The 16,821-nt window shown below is 36.0% G+C and overlaps 1 protein-coding gene across 1 annotated transcript in view; it reads right to left on the minus strand.

Moving 5' to 3' along the window:
- Positions 1-6,094: 6,094 nt before the first annotated feature.
- Positions 6,095-16,821, minus strand: part of LOC139719719 (uncharacterized) — a 146,498-nt gene continuing 135,771 nt past the window's right edge. Inside the window, exons 6-9 of the mRNA XM_071631113.1 lie at positions 12,228-12,380; positions 9,671-9,829; positions 7,582-7,710; positions 6,095-6,303 (exon numbers count right to left, since the gene is read on the minus strand). Of these exons, the coding sequence (XP_071487214.1) occupies positions 6,095-6,303; positions 7,582-7,710; positions 9,671-9,829; positions 12,228-12,380 (650 nt within the window). The remainder of the gene's footprint in view (positions 6,304-7,581; positions 7,711-9,670; positions 9,830-12,227; positions 12,381-16,821) is intronic.

Here is a 16,821-nt window from a genome sequence, read left to right on the forward strand (position 1 = left end):
CTTCCTTTTGTAAAAATTGGGTATTGACGTGTGTCCTCATACATGGAAGTATGAAAATCATGACTGTTTTGATGTCACTGGCTCATTCATTAAGGAGGAAAATACCTGGTATTGCTAAAAAGTGGCACAAAAAGTGTAATTGTAGAAATGATCCCATGAGTAAGTTTGGCCAGTTAAGATGAATTTCAAGTGTCTTCAATTCTGCAGAATCAAATTATAGTAAACGTATAAATATCACAAATAGCAGAGAAAAATATTATTGTGCTTTCATTTTGTGCTAGTTTCATGTCATGCAAAGTGTGACAAAATATCCCGATGGCTTAGATTCCCACTTTTGCAGTACACAAAAGTAGTTTGTATCTCTGTTTTATATATCTTTAAAAAATCACTCAAAGGAAAAATACCAAAAGTCAATTCTTTTTCAAAATTAGGATCATCAGAAAATAATGTCATTCTGCTGATTGATCATTAGAAAATAATGCCATTCTGCTGATTGATCATTAATCAAAATGAAAGTCTTCTTGAACTGGGATTTGCTAGCAATTTAGCTACAAATGATGTCATGTTCGCAAGAGAAACATATATTCCTACAACTATGATGCATTAAAAAAAAAAGTGGTTGAGAGCTAACAGGGCCAAAATCAGTTTGAGGAGGAGTTGACATGCCGATATCATGACATACAGCTAATTTCCAAAAGAGCTTGAGCAACATAAGGAGAGATATTTCTATCTTAACCCTTTGAGAATGAGCTGATTTTGCTATAACATGCATTTTTCATATGTACCTGCACGAGTATACTCGAAACTAGTCTTCGACGCGTTAGTGAAAACCAAGAAAAACTCAACAAGGCTTTTAACCCATCTAAGATAGGTGTTCTAGCCCAAAGCAACAACAGAGTTAAACTTGGATGAAGATATGGGCAAAATGGGTCAAATGTTCAGAAACACATCGTCAGAATGTCACATCCACAACATTGCTATGATCCTTAAAATAATGTCAGTAGGCTGCTTTTGGTCACATGACCAATACGTTTTCTGAAGTTATCACCATTACTATAATCACCAAATTAAAGATAAAAGATAAACAGCTTTACCTACAACAATGTGAAAAGATATAAAAAGCCTTATCAATCTTTAACAAATCATTTTCTTTAGTGTTAATTCACTGATTTCGAACACAGATTTAGAAGAGGAACTCCCACAAGCTATGTCATAGTTGCATGACACCAAAAGCACTTTTACCAGTTTCCTGTTAAATTCTGAAAATCCCTTTGACTTTACATGTATGTAGGGGCTACTAGTAGGCTAAAGATTAAATGTGGTTCCCTGTGAATAACCTGTTAACTTACAACTCAATGACTTTCAAATAACCAGAACTTCCCAAATATTTATTACATTTTGCTCGAATCTTCACTGATCTTTAGCTTTTGTTACATCATCCTCTTCTCTCTGTAAATATACCCCTTCACACTACGTGTGGCGGGGGTATAATAATACTAAAAAACACGAACAAGCAAAATAAACAGTGAATCTAATATGAACATCATCATACAATAAAACAACACAAAAACAAAACAAGATCAGCCATGTCTGACGTAGTGAGGTAGAACATGCCTTGATCCCTTCCATAAGAATGGATCACAAAATAATGGCACTGCATTCAAAATTAGGTCTGGCGCTGTTTGTAAAATTTCTGGTACCAAAAACGAGAGCACTTGTGATCAATCTTGTGATTGATAAAGAACAGAGCTGTGACATGCAGTGTTTTTTTTAACTACAAAAAAAGGGAGAAAAATAAGCAGATTTTTCCAGAACAGTGATATCGGTCACTCTGTCAGTTACATGTACTCTAATTTCGATAAACTATCCTGTGCTTTAGACTCTGTGCTTCCCCATTAGAGTCAACTTAAAAACAGACTGGAATTTCACATCAACTTGGCAATTTATGAAATTTCCCTCTTATGTTCATGCTTACTTGTGATCTATCAGTCAATTTTGTAAAAAGAAAAGAAAAATTCATTCTCTACTTTATTTCTGTTCAATTCTACTAGAAGATGTGTGACGTACAAGTTGACAACTACAGAATATTTGAATTGGTGTTAAATTTTTTATTTTTATACCAAATATTTACCACTGAAATTTTCAGCTGTCAACTCTACAGCCTTCACCAGCGGAAGAACCCATCTTTGCCTTGATCATGTGATGGTTGATAAGCAGGTTAGACTAAAATATAGGTAAATACATTGTATTTTGTATTGACATCAAAAGTTAAACACCGATTTCAGATGAATTTCCAACACAGATGAGCTTCTACTTTAATTACAAAACATATGATTCATTTGAAACAGGGGAAACAAGTACTCTCCCAATGATATAAGCATTTAAAAAATGTGTTCTATAGCACAGAGTGTAATAATGAACAGCATTGTTGTCAAAACAATCTCTGGATGTTTACAGTTCTCGACAGACACATAAATAATTGTGATGAAATGATGATAACAACTTCATATGCAATGCAGAAAAAAAGAGATGAGCAAGTCTGTGACAATATGGTAATCTGAACATCTACGCTAAAGAGGATTGGCACTTGTTACACAAGCTTCTCTTCTGTACACCTTGACCATATTGCATGTATTGTCCAGAGATTGAGTGACCATGACAGACCATAAGTACAACATTCTCCATGTACACATTTGAATCATAATTCAGGTCATATCATTGGTCACTTAATCATGCTATTCTTTCCCCAGTCACTTGGGGAAAAAAGACATTAAGTAAAAACATAGGAGTATTTTATTTCTAGGGAGAAATAACAAGGAAATGGCAATGGCAATTCTTATTTGTCTTGCTCCGATACAGCATTCTATCAAAATGACCAGAGCTATGCTAACATGTATAATTTGTAAATAAACTGCAATGAAGTCTTCATGAAATTGTGGCACATATTGAAAGAGAGCAACTAATCATGCATGCTGCTTGTCCAATAATGGGCTGACACAAGAATCCTATGGCCATGCCAGACTAATTTCACTGTCACTAAGAGACCAAACATTAGTACATGTATTCACACCCCAGAGAAGGCATTAGGGATGCATAAGAATCATAATCAATTGTTAACTTACAGCTTTAATGTACAGTCATCATTACGGTATATTAACATGCAACGGCTCATTGAAACAAAGCTTGAGGGAACAAACTCAGTTTCATAAAAATGAAAAAAAAATGACACATTTAACACAGATGCATATAATAATCTGGTCCCATTAGAATATTCACATGAGTGTGAATTTTAAATATAACTTTTTACAATGATGCATAATGGTGACTTCATAAGCCATTTTGATTACAAAGTACGGATTGACAAAAGAATACAGATTGATCTATCCTGATTGATTTGAATATCAATACAACATCACAATTAATATGGGACAGTTGATAATAACTGGGGTGCAAATAAATAACAACTTCCTTGATCAGACAATTCATTTGTCATTAATGTAACATAGAATGCTATCCTCATAGTGAAACATAGAATATCAGGACAATTACGCACATGTATTGATGCATTCAACACAAAGAGTATTGCTGATGAGTTTTTTTTTTTTTTTTGTAAAGCAATTTTAATGCTTTCACATACATTAAAATTGAATTCAGTTGTATATGCCATTTGATTTTATCATCACCTGAATTGTAGGGAACAAAATTAATGTAAAATCTCATATCTTAAAAATCTTGAAAATTCATAAATTTGGCTATGCAAACTCTGGGTCCATTACATTAGGGACTACCAATGGGAGAACCTTGCACTAAGTACAATAAACAAAGAAACAACACGAATTCCTTAAAACTAATTCACTATTATTCTGCAGTTGAAATGATTAGTAGTCATTTGTAATGTAACTCCTTAAGTAATGGGGTCTGGTAGAAATTACTATATTAAAGAAAAATGTCTTCTAAACTATGACCAAACTATTAGGCATATACAAGTGCACTGTTAAACTCATATGTCAAGGAAATAGAATGTATAGTGTGATATTTTGTTCATTGACATGGCCAAAACATGTGGTGACAATGCAATTTCTTTTTATAGTAGGTGACAAATTAAATAATGCTGTCTTACAGTATTCTCAAACGAGGAAACAAACTTACATACATACATAGTGTAGGTTTAATCTATCTTCCTCTTCTTCAGCCATATGGAATATAATGGAAAGTAAACCTCACAAAAAGCTAAACTTTTATGAGCTATTTAACCACTTTTATAAATAAACACTTCCAGCAGAACTGCCAGATGCAACGATTACAGACGACACAGTACACAGGATTCATAACCATGGCAATAAATACCCGTCATGCCATGCATAGATATAACAAAAAAAAAAAGATTAGCTGATACAGGTAGACACAAAACATGACATTTCTTATATAAAAATTGCACTATGATATTGAAAAAGGCTATGAAACTGAAACAAAGAAAATAAGCGTCTTTTGAAAGACCTACACGTTCTTCCAGGCTTCCTCTCACTTCCATTATCTTACAATCTACTGCAGTATATCTTTATTTCTCTCCCATTAACACATCTCTTGAAGGGATCGCATAGTTTTGGTTGAGACCTAACATCAGATTTCTAACATTCTTTGGTGAGATAACGAGAAACCTCTTATGTACTATGAAAGAGCATGTGATTCCACAAGGAATTCACAGTTTATTTGATGAAAATTTGTTTGAAAATGGCTGAGATATCCAAAACAAAGTGTTCCTCCTAATAAAAGGTGGGACCCACCTTTTACTATGGTCTCTTTGTTTTATTTTGCTTTTGGATGTCTCAGCCATTCCAAAACTGATTTTCATTAAATAAACTTTGTCCAATGCAAGTTGTGTAGGCAAGAACTTTTGCGTGCATTTTAATTTTGCAAATGTTGCCGCTCGAAAAATTCGCGAAATTAAAATGCATGCAAACATTCCTCGTTTTACAGTATTGGTGGAGATGATAATTGGGCTTTTATCTTTTTGTGAGATATCAAGAAACCACTGAAATGTGAAATAGTACACAGTATACCATTCTTAGGGAATTCAAAGTTTATCTGATGAAAATCGGTTTTGGAATGGCTGAGGCATCCAAAAGCAAAGTAAAACAAAGCGATTTGTTTATTTAGTATTGCTCTGTTTTGGATATCTCAAAACCAATTTTCATTAAATAAGCAATGAATTCCTCTTGGAATTACATGCCCTTTTATATTTCGTAAGAATTTTCTCATTAAATCACCAAAAATGTTAGAAACCTGAAGTTAAGTCTCAACCAAAACTATACACTCCCTTTAATATTCATCACTACACATTACACTCTTCACTCACATCCTATGCACTTCTCTCTCTCCGTCTCTCTCTCTCTCTCTCTCTCACACAGACAGACAGACAGACACACACACACACACTCATACACCAACACTAACACTAACACTGACACTTCTCTCTCTGTCACTCTGTTTAAATCTTTCAATCCACTCATTCATTTCTCTCTCATGTAACTCCAGACTCTCATCTTTGAACACCTTCTCTCTCACTCATCACTAAAGTGCTCAATCTCTCCCCTCGCTACCTCTCCCCCTCCCCCCCCCCCCCCCCCCCATTTTCTCTCTCTCTGCCTCTATTAAATACAGGATATCAAAATAAAACTGCTCTGGATAGAAAACAAAATCTGTAAGAGGCAGAGGCTTGGTACAAATGAAAGCTCACTTCCAGACAACTAGTTCCACATCCTCCTGAATTTTCATGATAAAGAACATTCTCTCACCATCTGACATATTTTGTTCTCTTACAATTATATATTCCACATCATCTATTCATAACATGTGCAAGTTTGCATAAACAGAACATCAAGGTAAAACTTTTTACAAATAATTTTTCAAATGTGTTGAGTTGGTGCATACCATTTACACAGTAAATAATGAACATTATTGTGACAAACAAAAATAATACTATCGCCAAGAGAAAGTATCCCACACTTGGAACCATCTTTTTCTTTTTTAACACATGTACTGTTCAGTCATCTTGAATTTCATGGCTTCCAGGCCACGCCCTAGTGATGCGTTGCTAGGGATAGTAGCTATTTAATTGTCTATTGCCTGGTAGCGTGTGGGAGCGCCATATCGTGTTGTCATTGGAATCCTCCGTTGGACTGACCCGGTTCATCATCCCGGGGCGTGGCGGGCTCCGCCAAATCTCATCGATGTTGATGCGATCCTCCTCCTGGACTGCGGCAAGAACCCCGTTGGCCCCACCATGACTCCCACTGGCACTCTCTGCAAGACATCAATGGAAAAAGTAAAAATTCTTCTTAGGAAGGTGACGTAGGAAAATTGCACCGCAATGCCTGTCCCTTAACCCGTTGAAGATGAGACCCGAGAATACTCGGGCAGGTGTCTATGGAAATTGCATGTTATAGCAAAATCAGTCTGTCCTCAATGGGCTAAGAGCAAAGGGTCTTTTTATAGATAACTGACCTGTATCAAAACTGTCAGAACTTTTCAAACATTGGTCCAGTAAGGCCACTCTCTAGCTGATCTGATACTGGGTTTCACTATTTACTCATAGAAGACAGGCTGATTTTGCTACAACATGCATTTCCCATAGACACTTGCCAGAGTGTACTCAGGTATCGTCCTCGGGGGTTAAACTTTGGGAATAAAATGACATGTACACACTATTTACAATATCATACATATTGTCACTATTGAATTGCTTGGAACTTTTTTAGTACACTTGCCCATAAAACATTGTTTTGAAAAGAGACAGAATGAAGATTTCTTTGCCACCTACATAGTATTCCAAACCTTATCAATGATATTTACAATTCCACACTTTTCAACAAAGATGGAATGATACATCAACTACCGGTAACTCTTCAAAATGTTAGAATGACAGGCACTGTGGCAACACTAAACCCAATACAGTCAATACTCACCAACTGTTACTCTCTCATTTCAAAATGCCCACATTGCTGGAAAATGAAGTATTACCCATGCCACGATGGGGTTGAGCTAGGAAGTGGACTCATTTATCATATTGTAACTGGATGACATCTTAGATGAAGGCACCATTAGAGCTTTGCATGGCCCCATGTGCTACCAAAGTCTTTGATATTGTGCAAATATGAAGCTAGCATATTGCATCAATGATCATTATCAAACAAAAATATCATTGAAAACAGATGTTAAATGCTAAATGTGTTTGTACCTGATCACTTTCGGAGCTAGGATATTACATCAATGATCATTATCAAACAAACAAAAAATATTGAAAATAGGTGGTAAATGCTAAATTTGTTTGTACTGGATTATTTTTAATGCATTTGCACATCATCACACGGCTCAGTCTTTAGAAGTTTTATAACTCAACTCAACTAAAAATTAAGCAACCAGACTCTTTAACAGTGTTATTTAGCATTCAACAAAACTCACCAAAAATGATTACATAATGCTTCTAAATTTCATCAGCTACTCTACACGGTAGCTCAAACTGTTATTTTGCATGTGCAAAGACTCCTTGGGAATTAATGACCACAATCAAATGCCGCTTACCTCCGCTCTTGAATTTCTTTTTTAACTTTGCCTTCCTCCGTCTGAGGTGAACGACCCATGAGATGAGAGCCAGGATAATACCCACCAGACAGCCGATCACAAAGTACTGGATGAAGATGTCTTTGTTTTCTGGAGAAGACAAAAGAATACTATACATTATATCCACATTTATTACCATTTGAAGGGGGGGGGGGTGGGTTTGTTTGTTCATTTCCATCTAAGAAGATGGCTGGATAGCCCATATTCAGCCATGTTAAGCTGGTCTTCCATGGGGTCCAGTTGGATGTGAGGTGGGACCACTTCACCGGGTTAAACACCCTGCTCTTTGCGATGGATGAATGAAGTGGGATCTTTTACGTGCATGAGTTGTGACTCTCTCATACACGGGACCTCCATTTTATGTCCTATCTGAGGGACAGAGTGTTTTGCCTCTTGTTAGAGGGGACAGTATGCTTACACACAACATTGCTCAGTCCAGACTCGGGTTCGAATCCGGGCCGCGTGATCGTGAGGCAGATGCGCTACCGACTGAGCCAACTCACCGCCATTCTTTGTATACCCAGTCATTAAGTTGTTTGTTTTTTTTTAATCCTGGTTACAAACTGTTACTTTTAGTTTCCTTCCTCATTTTCTTATTTTCAACAAATACTGTTCTATTTTCTCAGATGTATTTAGTTATGCTTATATCTGTTATGATTGTTATCTTGTATGTGTTTGTTTACAGGGCCCTCTGGAAAACAGTACTTGATTACTGACGGGGCCACCCTGTATAAATAAGACAAAATAAATAAATAAATATTACAAGCAAATCGACATCCATCTCATATTTAGGCATCGCAGTGCACAAACTGCACAAATCACCACTCTCCTTTACATTATTCACTGCACAATTATATTGAATTCAAGAGTTCCTGAGCAGTCCCATACTTCATATGTTGTATATTGCACTAGTAGTATCATTCAAAATACCTAAGAAATGAAAGGGAATAAATAATAGAAGAGTTTATTGCAAAATGAGCTAACTGCTATTTTCAAGCTTTTCAAAGTAAGTCCATCATCAGATGGAGCAAAATTAAACCTTTCCAGTAATACCTCACTTGTGACATAACAAGGAATATTCTAGAAATTATGATTAAAAATATCCTGTACCATCTTATTATTTTCTTTGATTTTAACAGCTGTAATCACAGATATCTCAACTTAACAAGAATGGAGTAAGCTCATTTTGCAATAAAACTTTTAAAAACTTCAACAATTCTTCTTCATATCCATTGAATACCAAAATAATGTGATTGCATGCACATAATTATGCATTTTCTTAGTTACCTCACTAAAAGTAATAATAGTCTGTAAAGAGCATTGTGATACTTAAAAACTGTGAAATACGCTACACAAAAACTAGCTATCATTATTATTACTATTAAATCTGAAGGCACTCAGCTCTCAAACACTTAAAATCTAATTGTAACCATGACAGCTTTATCCATTCATGATCACAAAAAACAACACTTTTGGCCATTGTGATATAATAAAAGGATCACTTCCAATTCTTTATTGACAAATGGATATGTTCAAGCATTTCACTTGCAGAAAGACACTTTGGTATTGAAACTGTATCAAGCAACACAAATAACAAGCAATATCTATAATTCCTTTAGAATTTAATGGCATTTCGAACAAGTCATTCCTAAACATGCTATGAAAGAATTATCTATGAATATATTATGATACATAAAACCCTTTTAGATTGACTCTTGATACTACAAAGTGTACTGCACATTATAAAGAAGATTTCAGGTTCTTGATTCCTTTGATCTGTTTTAACAATGGTGGCAGAGTGTTGTGAAACATAAGGAGCAAAGAAATGCTATAGTGATGCTGGTAATTATTGGAGGTTGCTACGATATCAATGGTGGCTTTGGGTACAGTGGCTTTGGTGCTGTAAATGCTGCCACCTCAGTCTATCATACCCCACGCTATATGATTTCTCTTTCTCGACCTCATGTGGCAGTCACTTTTTCTGCAGTATCTGTCAAAATTGATAATCATTAATTGATTCTCATCAAATCTCATTCAATCCAAAGCTCACCCTTCATGAACTCCACAAAGATCATGATTCCATTGATGAATTCGCCAAAGCCCGATAACTCTTTACTCGACGAACCAGTTGGTGCTATTGCTGTAAGGTTAGGGTTGGCTGCACTCTCATTGAAAGGAATTAAATCACTACTGAAGGATTCTCCAGAATCTAAAAACAAACATACAAACAAACAAACAAACAGATTTAAATCAATGAATACTTGTATGGAGTTGTCTTTATCGCAACTTTTTTGCCCTTCATTGATGTCAATAAATCCCTCCGATTATTCAGAGTTTTAGAAGCCAGAAATGTATACCCATGATTTGTTTTATCATGACTACTACTTAACCTGTTCCATACTGAATTCTGAAATCCCATTGACTTAATACACAGGCCACCAGGTTCCCGTAGGGAATGGGTTAATAAACACAGAATAATTGGTGCTTATTAATGTTGACAAAGGGCAATCTGTTGATCAATTGCAATAAAAAAGTAAATAGATATTGAAAAAAGAATTTACCCCAAATATGCAGATTCACTAAGTGCAAAATTAAAAGTAAAACACATTTATAATTATGAAATTTGAGGTAAATCAGAACAAACCTAAACTATGTGTATCAAATCTAGACTCTCAAAACAAAGTTCCCTCAACACTTGCAAAGTCGCAATACCAGTGAAAGAAATTTAATGATTGCAAGTCAGTCTTTGTTCACTTTCTGACTCCTGGGGATTTCTTGTTAAGCGTTTTGCCCCTACTTTTGCTCTCTGCAGAGAAAAAGTTGAAATTCTTTCATGTAGTCCAAATATTTATGTGAGATATAAATAGTAAGGGCTGCAAAACAGACTTGGGCAGGGTTGTCAGATGGATCAAAGACCAAATACTGGTTTCTATATACAGCACATGAGTGAGCCCAGAAAATGTGTTTATTGAGTCGGGAGTTGCACTTGAACTCTTTCATCTCTAACCTAAATCAATGCTTGTGTGTGAATGTTATCAAAAAAACAAGGTAGCTACAAGTCTTTAGTTTTAATGAGGTAAGCAAATTATATTTCTTTTTTAAAAGATATTATACTCTTTTGTGATTATGTACAGGTTACTTACTTTTTTTGCCAACTAGTAATTATTAAAACTGATAAATGAAATTTCACTTCCACTCGGTGCTTATGCCTTGAGAGAGAAATTGGAAACACAGGACTCTCAAAGGTGGTAATGTATCTGAAATTGCTGGCAATAAAGCACTATGTTTGAAAAGAAAGTTATTACAAATGACTTTAAGTTATAACCAAAGAAATGTCATTGCCATTCAATGATACTACCAGCTACAAGACATGAGGCTTTTTACACAGATATTACCTTGTAACTATCATTCCAATATATAAATGGCTATACTGTAAAAGTGGAAATTTTCGCGGTGTTGAAATTTTCGTGCATTTCGCACAACCAGAAACTAGCGCGAAAATAAAAGCGCACGAATATTTTTGCTTGCCATATGTTCCTGTGCGTGATGTCTTGATTCCGCGGAATTAAAAACACGCAAAACTCTTCTTACCCGGCCAAGCGCGAAAAATTAGTCGCGCGAAAATATCCACTTTTACAATACATCCATTAGCCTATGAATGGCAGCAAAGTAATTTTTCAGTTGAAATTTAGCTCACAAAACGACAGTATTTTATGCAACAACTGAGATATATGTTTATCTCTCACTCACAATAATCCCAGTCTGGTGTCTGCTGGCAATGGTCCCTACCAAGGGACATGACACCATTCCTACCAGGACTTTTGCAATACTGCCCTCTCTTGTCAGATATACATCACTAATCATGAATCAAGGTCTGTTATCATATCAGGGATGATGACAAATCCAGCCGTCAGTGACATGATTACAGAAATGTCAGCGAATAGTATATCAATAAAGCTGTGGCCAATGGTCACAGTTGGTACTTCATCTTTTACAAAAGAAAAGAAAAAATGGAGGTAAAAAAGTCAAATATACAACAAAGATGATTTTGCTGAAAATTGTAAAAGGCCAGGGAGCAGTCGATGAAAATCTGATTTGATAGGAAAGACATAACAAAGAAAAACCAAAACAACAACATTGACTACACAGAAATAAAGACAGTGTAACTGAGCTGCTTGTTTGAAGACTAATGTGTGAAAAGAGATGTTGCTTGAGCAACTTGTTATGTACAACACAGTGCTATGATATTTTACGAGGGCCAGTGTGTTTAACAGTTTCAGCAATGATTGCCTGTTCTTTGGTAGTTTGATAATGATTTGTACAGTCGATTAAACAGCATTCATACAGAGTTTTTAGTAAGTTGGATTTCAGGCTCAAGTCATTCTGGGTAAACACGTGTGAGCAGTCTCTGGTTGGCAAGATGGTGTTTGTGAAAAAAAAAAATAATCAGATGATGCTCTATGATTATCAAAATTTGGAGCTGAGAGTGATTTCTTGGTGTATTAAAAAATGTATTACCCTGTGCTTCTCAAACCAAGGCAGAATACAAAAATTTAGCCCTTTATTTTTGTGTGATGATCCATAACCATGTTGAGATCTAAACTTACCACTGAAACTAGGCTGGAGTGTCCTGTAAGGGGGTGGAAGAACACCCCCCTGGCCTCCCAGGCCGTTGGTGGAGGAACCCTCAGGGGCACGGTTGCTGGGTAGAGGGAGCAAACCTGGGAACCGGCGAGGCTTCCGGAATATCCTCTTGTTTACTGCATAAATGAACAGGAATCAGAACTGGAGTATGGATTACAATGCCAAAGGAACACTTATTGATATGCATGTTGACATAACATAATTTGCAATGTTTGACCATTGTGTTTGCACTGCAATGAAAAGTTGCAATATCATAGCCCTTGAGAATTACTGTGAGCATTTGCCAACTGCTGTGATGGTGGAAATTTTTGCGCAAGTATAGTTTTTTGCACTTGACCGGTTAAGATAAAATTTGCATATTTTCAATTCTGTGATACGAAAAAAAAAAAACCCAACTACATTGCATTATTATAACAAGCGACAAATTTGCATGCTTATATTTTTGCACTAGTATCATTTTGCACAAAATGTGCAAAAACTTCCACTTGTACAGTTTACCTCACATGTGCAATAGGGTATTTGAAGCAGTCTGCTGCACATAACTATACTACTATAACATATATACAAAAACTGCATGTTTCATGTGTAGCCACTAGAATAAATGTGAATATTGATTGGATGTCACATATAAAGGGTTATGAGTTTCAACAGTCGGTATTCCCACTGCAAATCTTGACAGCAGACTTCATGCAGAATTGGAAAACGTACACTCCACTTTTCTGCCAAATGTTAAAGAAACTTTTATTTTTCATGTCTTCTATGGGCATTGCTCTTTGGGAGGATGTAAAAAAAAAGACTTCATATCAAGGGCATAGAATGATGAATCTTACCTACAGCTCTTGCAAAGAAATAAGAATATGGCAAAAATATAACAATGGCAATGATACACCCATATCAGGACTATAACCACGACATCAAATGACGGCTAAAATCACCATATCTGGTAAATGACTAATTCAGAGAATTTGCTGACTCAGCATTTATACAAGGAGAGGGAAGTCACTTTGGATTTGTTTTGATGAATTACAGAATGACACTATCAATTGCGACACTGCATTTACCGAGTCCTTGAACGGCACATTGCTGTAATTGGATGCATATCTCAATTCTCATTTTCATTGTGCATCACAACTACTACCGCATGCTGGGATGGAAAGTCATACTGACGTATCAGCGAACACAATAGACCAGTAATGAGACAAGATACAACCACCATTTCCTGACTGATCACTGCCTTTCATTTCATATTCCATCTTTTTTTTCCCTTTTCATTCAGCCTTTTCGCCAACAATTCTGTGAAAGTGTGCCTCTATTGTTTGAAAGTGCATTAGCTCCTACAATGGTCTGTGCCCTGGATACGTCATGGAGACGGCAAAGACTAAGCCAACGAGCACTTTCTGATTGATTTGTCTTTTTTTTTTAAATCAAAAGAGTTCAAGGTTACACTGTAGTCCACCAAATGTGTGATATACTGCCTCAATATCTTTTTATGACTCTTGTTGTATTTACAGGGATGTGGGTTCATCATGCTCACACAAAGATAATTGTGATGAATTCATATTACATCAACAAAGGCAACACTTTATCAGCCATCGAACTGATTGATTCTTGGTAAAAGATAGTGTGCAAGCATTGATATCTTTGGGTATGTCCTAACAGAAGTCAATGAATAAAAAGATTCATAAATGAATGAATGCACTGAAGAAAAAAATGAATACGTAAAACAAATGAGTAACTACTGTAAAACGAGGAATGTTCCTGTGCATTCTGATTTCGCAAATTTTGCGAGAGCCAAGATTCGCAAAATTAAAATGCACGCAAAAGTTCTTGTCTACACTATATATATTTTATGGATGATTTATAACGCTATCACCTGAAGTCAACTTCAATATGGTAACATTGCTTGGGCAAATACATCAAATTATTCTATGGTAAGACTTTTCCGTATGCAGAAGAAAGCAGTAAGAATAATATGTCACGCCAATTATCTTGCCTCCACTAAACCTCTTTTTATGAAATTTAATGTTTTAGATATTTTTGAATTGAACAATTATAATAATGGTGTATTTATATATTTATGTTTTAAAAATTGTATTCCCCCAAGTCTTTCTTCCTTGTTTCAGTTAAATAGTGTTATTCACTCGTATTGTTTGCGAAATCCTCTGAATTATCATTTACCTCTTAATAAAACAAATGTTGGTTTATATTCTGTTTTGTATAGAGGACCTTTAATTTGGAATAATTTGCCACAGCCAATTAAAATGAGTCCATCTTTAAATGTTTTTAAATGAAGATTTAAATTATTCTTATTGGAAAAAGAAAAGTAATCTACGTATTCGGGTATTACTCTGTGTTTGTTTGTTTTTTGTCTTTTTATGTGTCTGTTGTAGAACATGTATTTTTAATTACTTTGGTTTTAATTTCTATGCACATTTATTTGTTCGATTTAATATGACTTTTAGTATAAATGCTTTTGTTATGGTGGCAGCTGCTCATAAAACTTTGTTTTTCTTGCTGCCTCCACATTCTGTTACATTTGTATTGTCGATTTGAATTTATTTATATACCTTGTCTGAATGTTTTTTTATCTGTTTGAATGAAATAAACGCGAATTGAATTGAATAGAATATGATTGAATGTTCGAGGCAACTTGCGAAAATTTCATACCGCGAAAAAGGCCATCGGTTCCAATTCGCAAAAATTTCATGCCACGAAAATATCTTGTTTTACAGTATGCAAATCAACATTTATACACTGATAAGCACATAACACACAAATATAGATAATCATTTGAATAGATGAGTAAGTAAGTCAATCCTCACTAACTGACATGAAAATGAGATTAATTCATCCCAATTAATAGCTCTTCTATGAAGCATGGAACGATACTTGCTAATGTGATGATATATCTTAGAAACAGGTATTCTAAACACCTTTCTTATTTGACTTCTTAGCTATGGTGACATCAAAAATTGTTGTACACCTACTGCATCAAGAAGACAAGCACATGGCAATAGCCAAAACTTTCAATTTCTGCAAAACATTTGAATGGACTATCTATCTTTCATATGTGTTTCACCAGTTTTTCTTTATTTTACCTGAATCCACTATTGTGTTTGGGGAAACTTCCCCATTTAATGAGCACTGTACATGACAAAGATGGATAAGCGTGTATTCTGAAATGGTGAATCAAGCCATGCCATTACCCAAGTTTAACCCAATGAGGTCGAGTCCCAAGTATATTCGGGCAGGTGTCTATGGGAAATGCCTGTTGTAGCAAAGTCGAGCCGTCCTCAACCGGTTAAGCAAGGCTTTGTTTTCAGTCTAATTGGTGGAAGTCAAACACACAGACAGATGCTCTAAGCTCTGACCTGCAGACATCTGTTGTGATTGACTCCACAAAACCAACAATCCTCATCCCCTTGTCCGATTAAACCTCGTCAGTGATCCATCAACCAGGATTTCATCCTGTCAATGAGCTCATCACTCATTCAGGACAATGGATAAATGGAGCTAGACCTTAATTCCAGGCCAAAGAAACATGCATACAACTTTGGTCCAATCAGTCACACTCTGAATCACATTTTTTATGCAGTCGTCTCTCTGGAAATGTTAGTTTAGTTTGAGATACTTTGCTGTAACATCCTCTAAGAACCAGGAAGTCACATCTTCAACTTCATGTATGGTATTCTTCATCTATACATTCAAAAACAATTTAGTATTTTCATATCTACTAATTTGCAAGAAAATTCCTGAGACCAAGAAAATCCCCACTAACTAAAACTACTGCAGTTGATTTCCAGTGACAATGGGATAACTTTGAAATTGTTTGCCCAATCTCCTTGGATTTTCCTGGCTAGTTACCAAATGACTTCTTCTTTCGGAAGCAGGTGATGACTAGGGTACAGTTAAACAGTTTAGAAGAGAAAGCAGTTTGTCATGGAGGATAGATAGTGTGACAGGGTGACGTAAGGGGAGGATGCAGCTTTCATTGAACATGGGAGGAGGAGAGGTGTGGGAGAGGTGTGGGAGAAAGAGGAATGAGATACAGCACAACACAGCTGACATCAGCATCCCCAGCCAGGAGAAAAGAGTAGTTTCTACTAGGAATCACTGGGCCGGAACCAAACAAACTGTTATGGTGGTAGTGGTAGTGATGGTGGTGGGTGAGGAGTGTGCACTAATGAATTGGGTGGAGGATGTCCTCCACGCTCCACTGATCACGTACCTCATCACCACTCCTGATAGTAACAACCTGCCTTGTCACTTAAACCCCTAAAAGTGCAGTGCCCTTGCCCAATCTGACTATTACATCAAAAAACTGTGGCACTTTTAGCTGCCGTGTTTTCTAACGGTGTTTTGAACTTAATGAGGTAGGCCTTCTACTTCCAAAGAACACGATAGATGACTCATCAAGGAGAATTAATCGCAATCGAAGAGAAATCATTTAAACGGATGACTCATGAGTGGTTATTTTCCACTTGAAGCCAGAGAGAATTCAGCATGACCATGGAATTGTCGCCTATCTGTTTGGATGAAACATATATATTCATCCGA

This window comes from Diadema antillarum, unplaced genomic scaffold (assembly GCF_040938485.1).
Source record: "Diadema antillarum isolate AM-2024a unplaced genomic scaffold, OU_Dant_1.0 scf00000114, whole genome shotgun sequence".
Lineage (NCBI taxonomy): Eukaryota > Metazoa > Echinodermata > Echinoidea > Diadematoida > Diadematidae > Diadema > Diadema antillarum.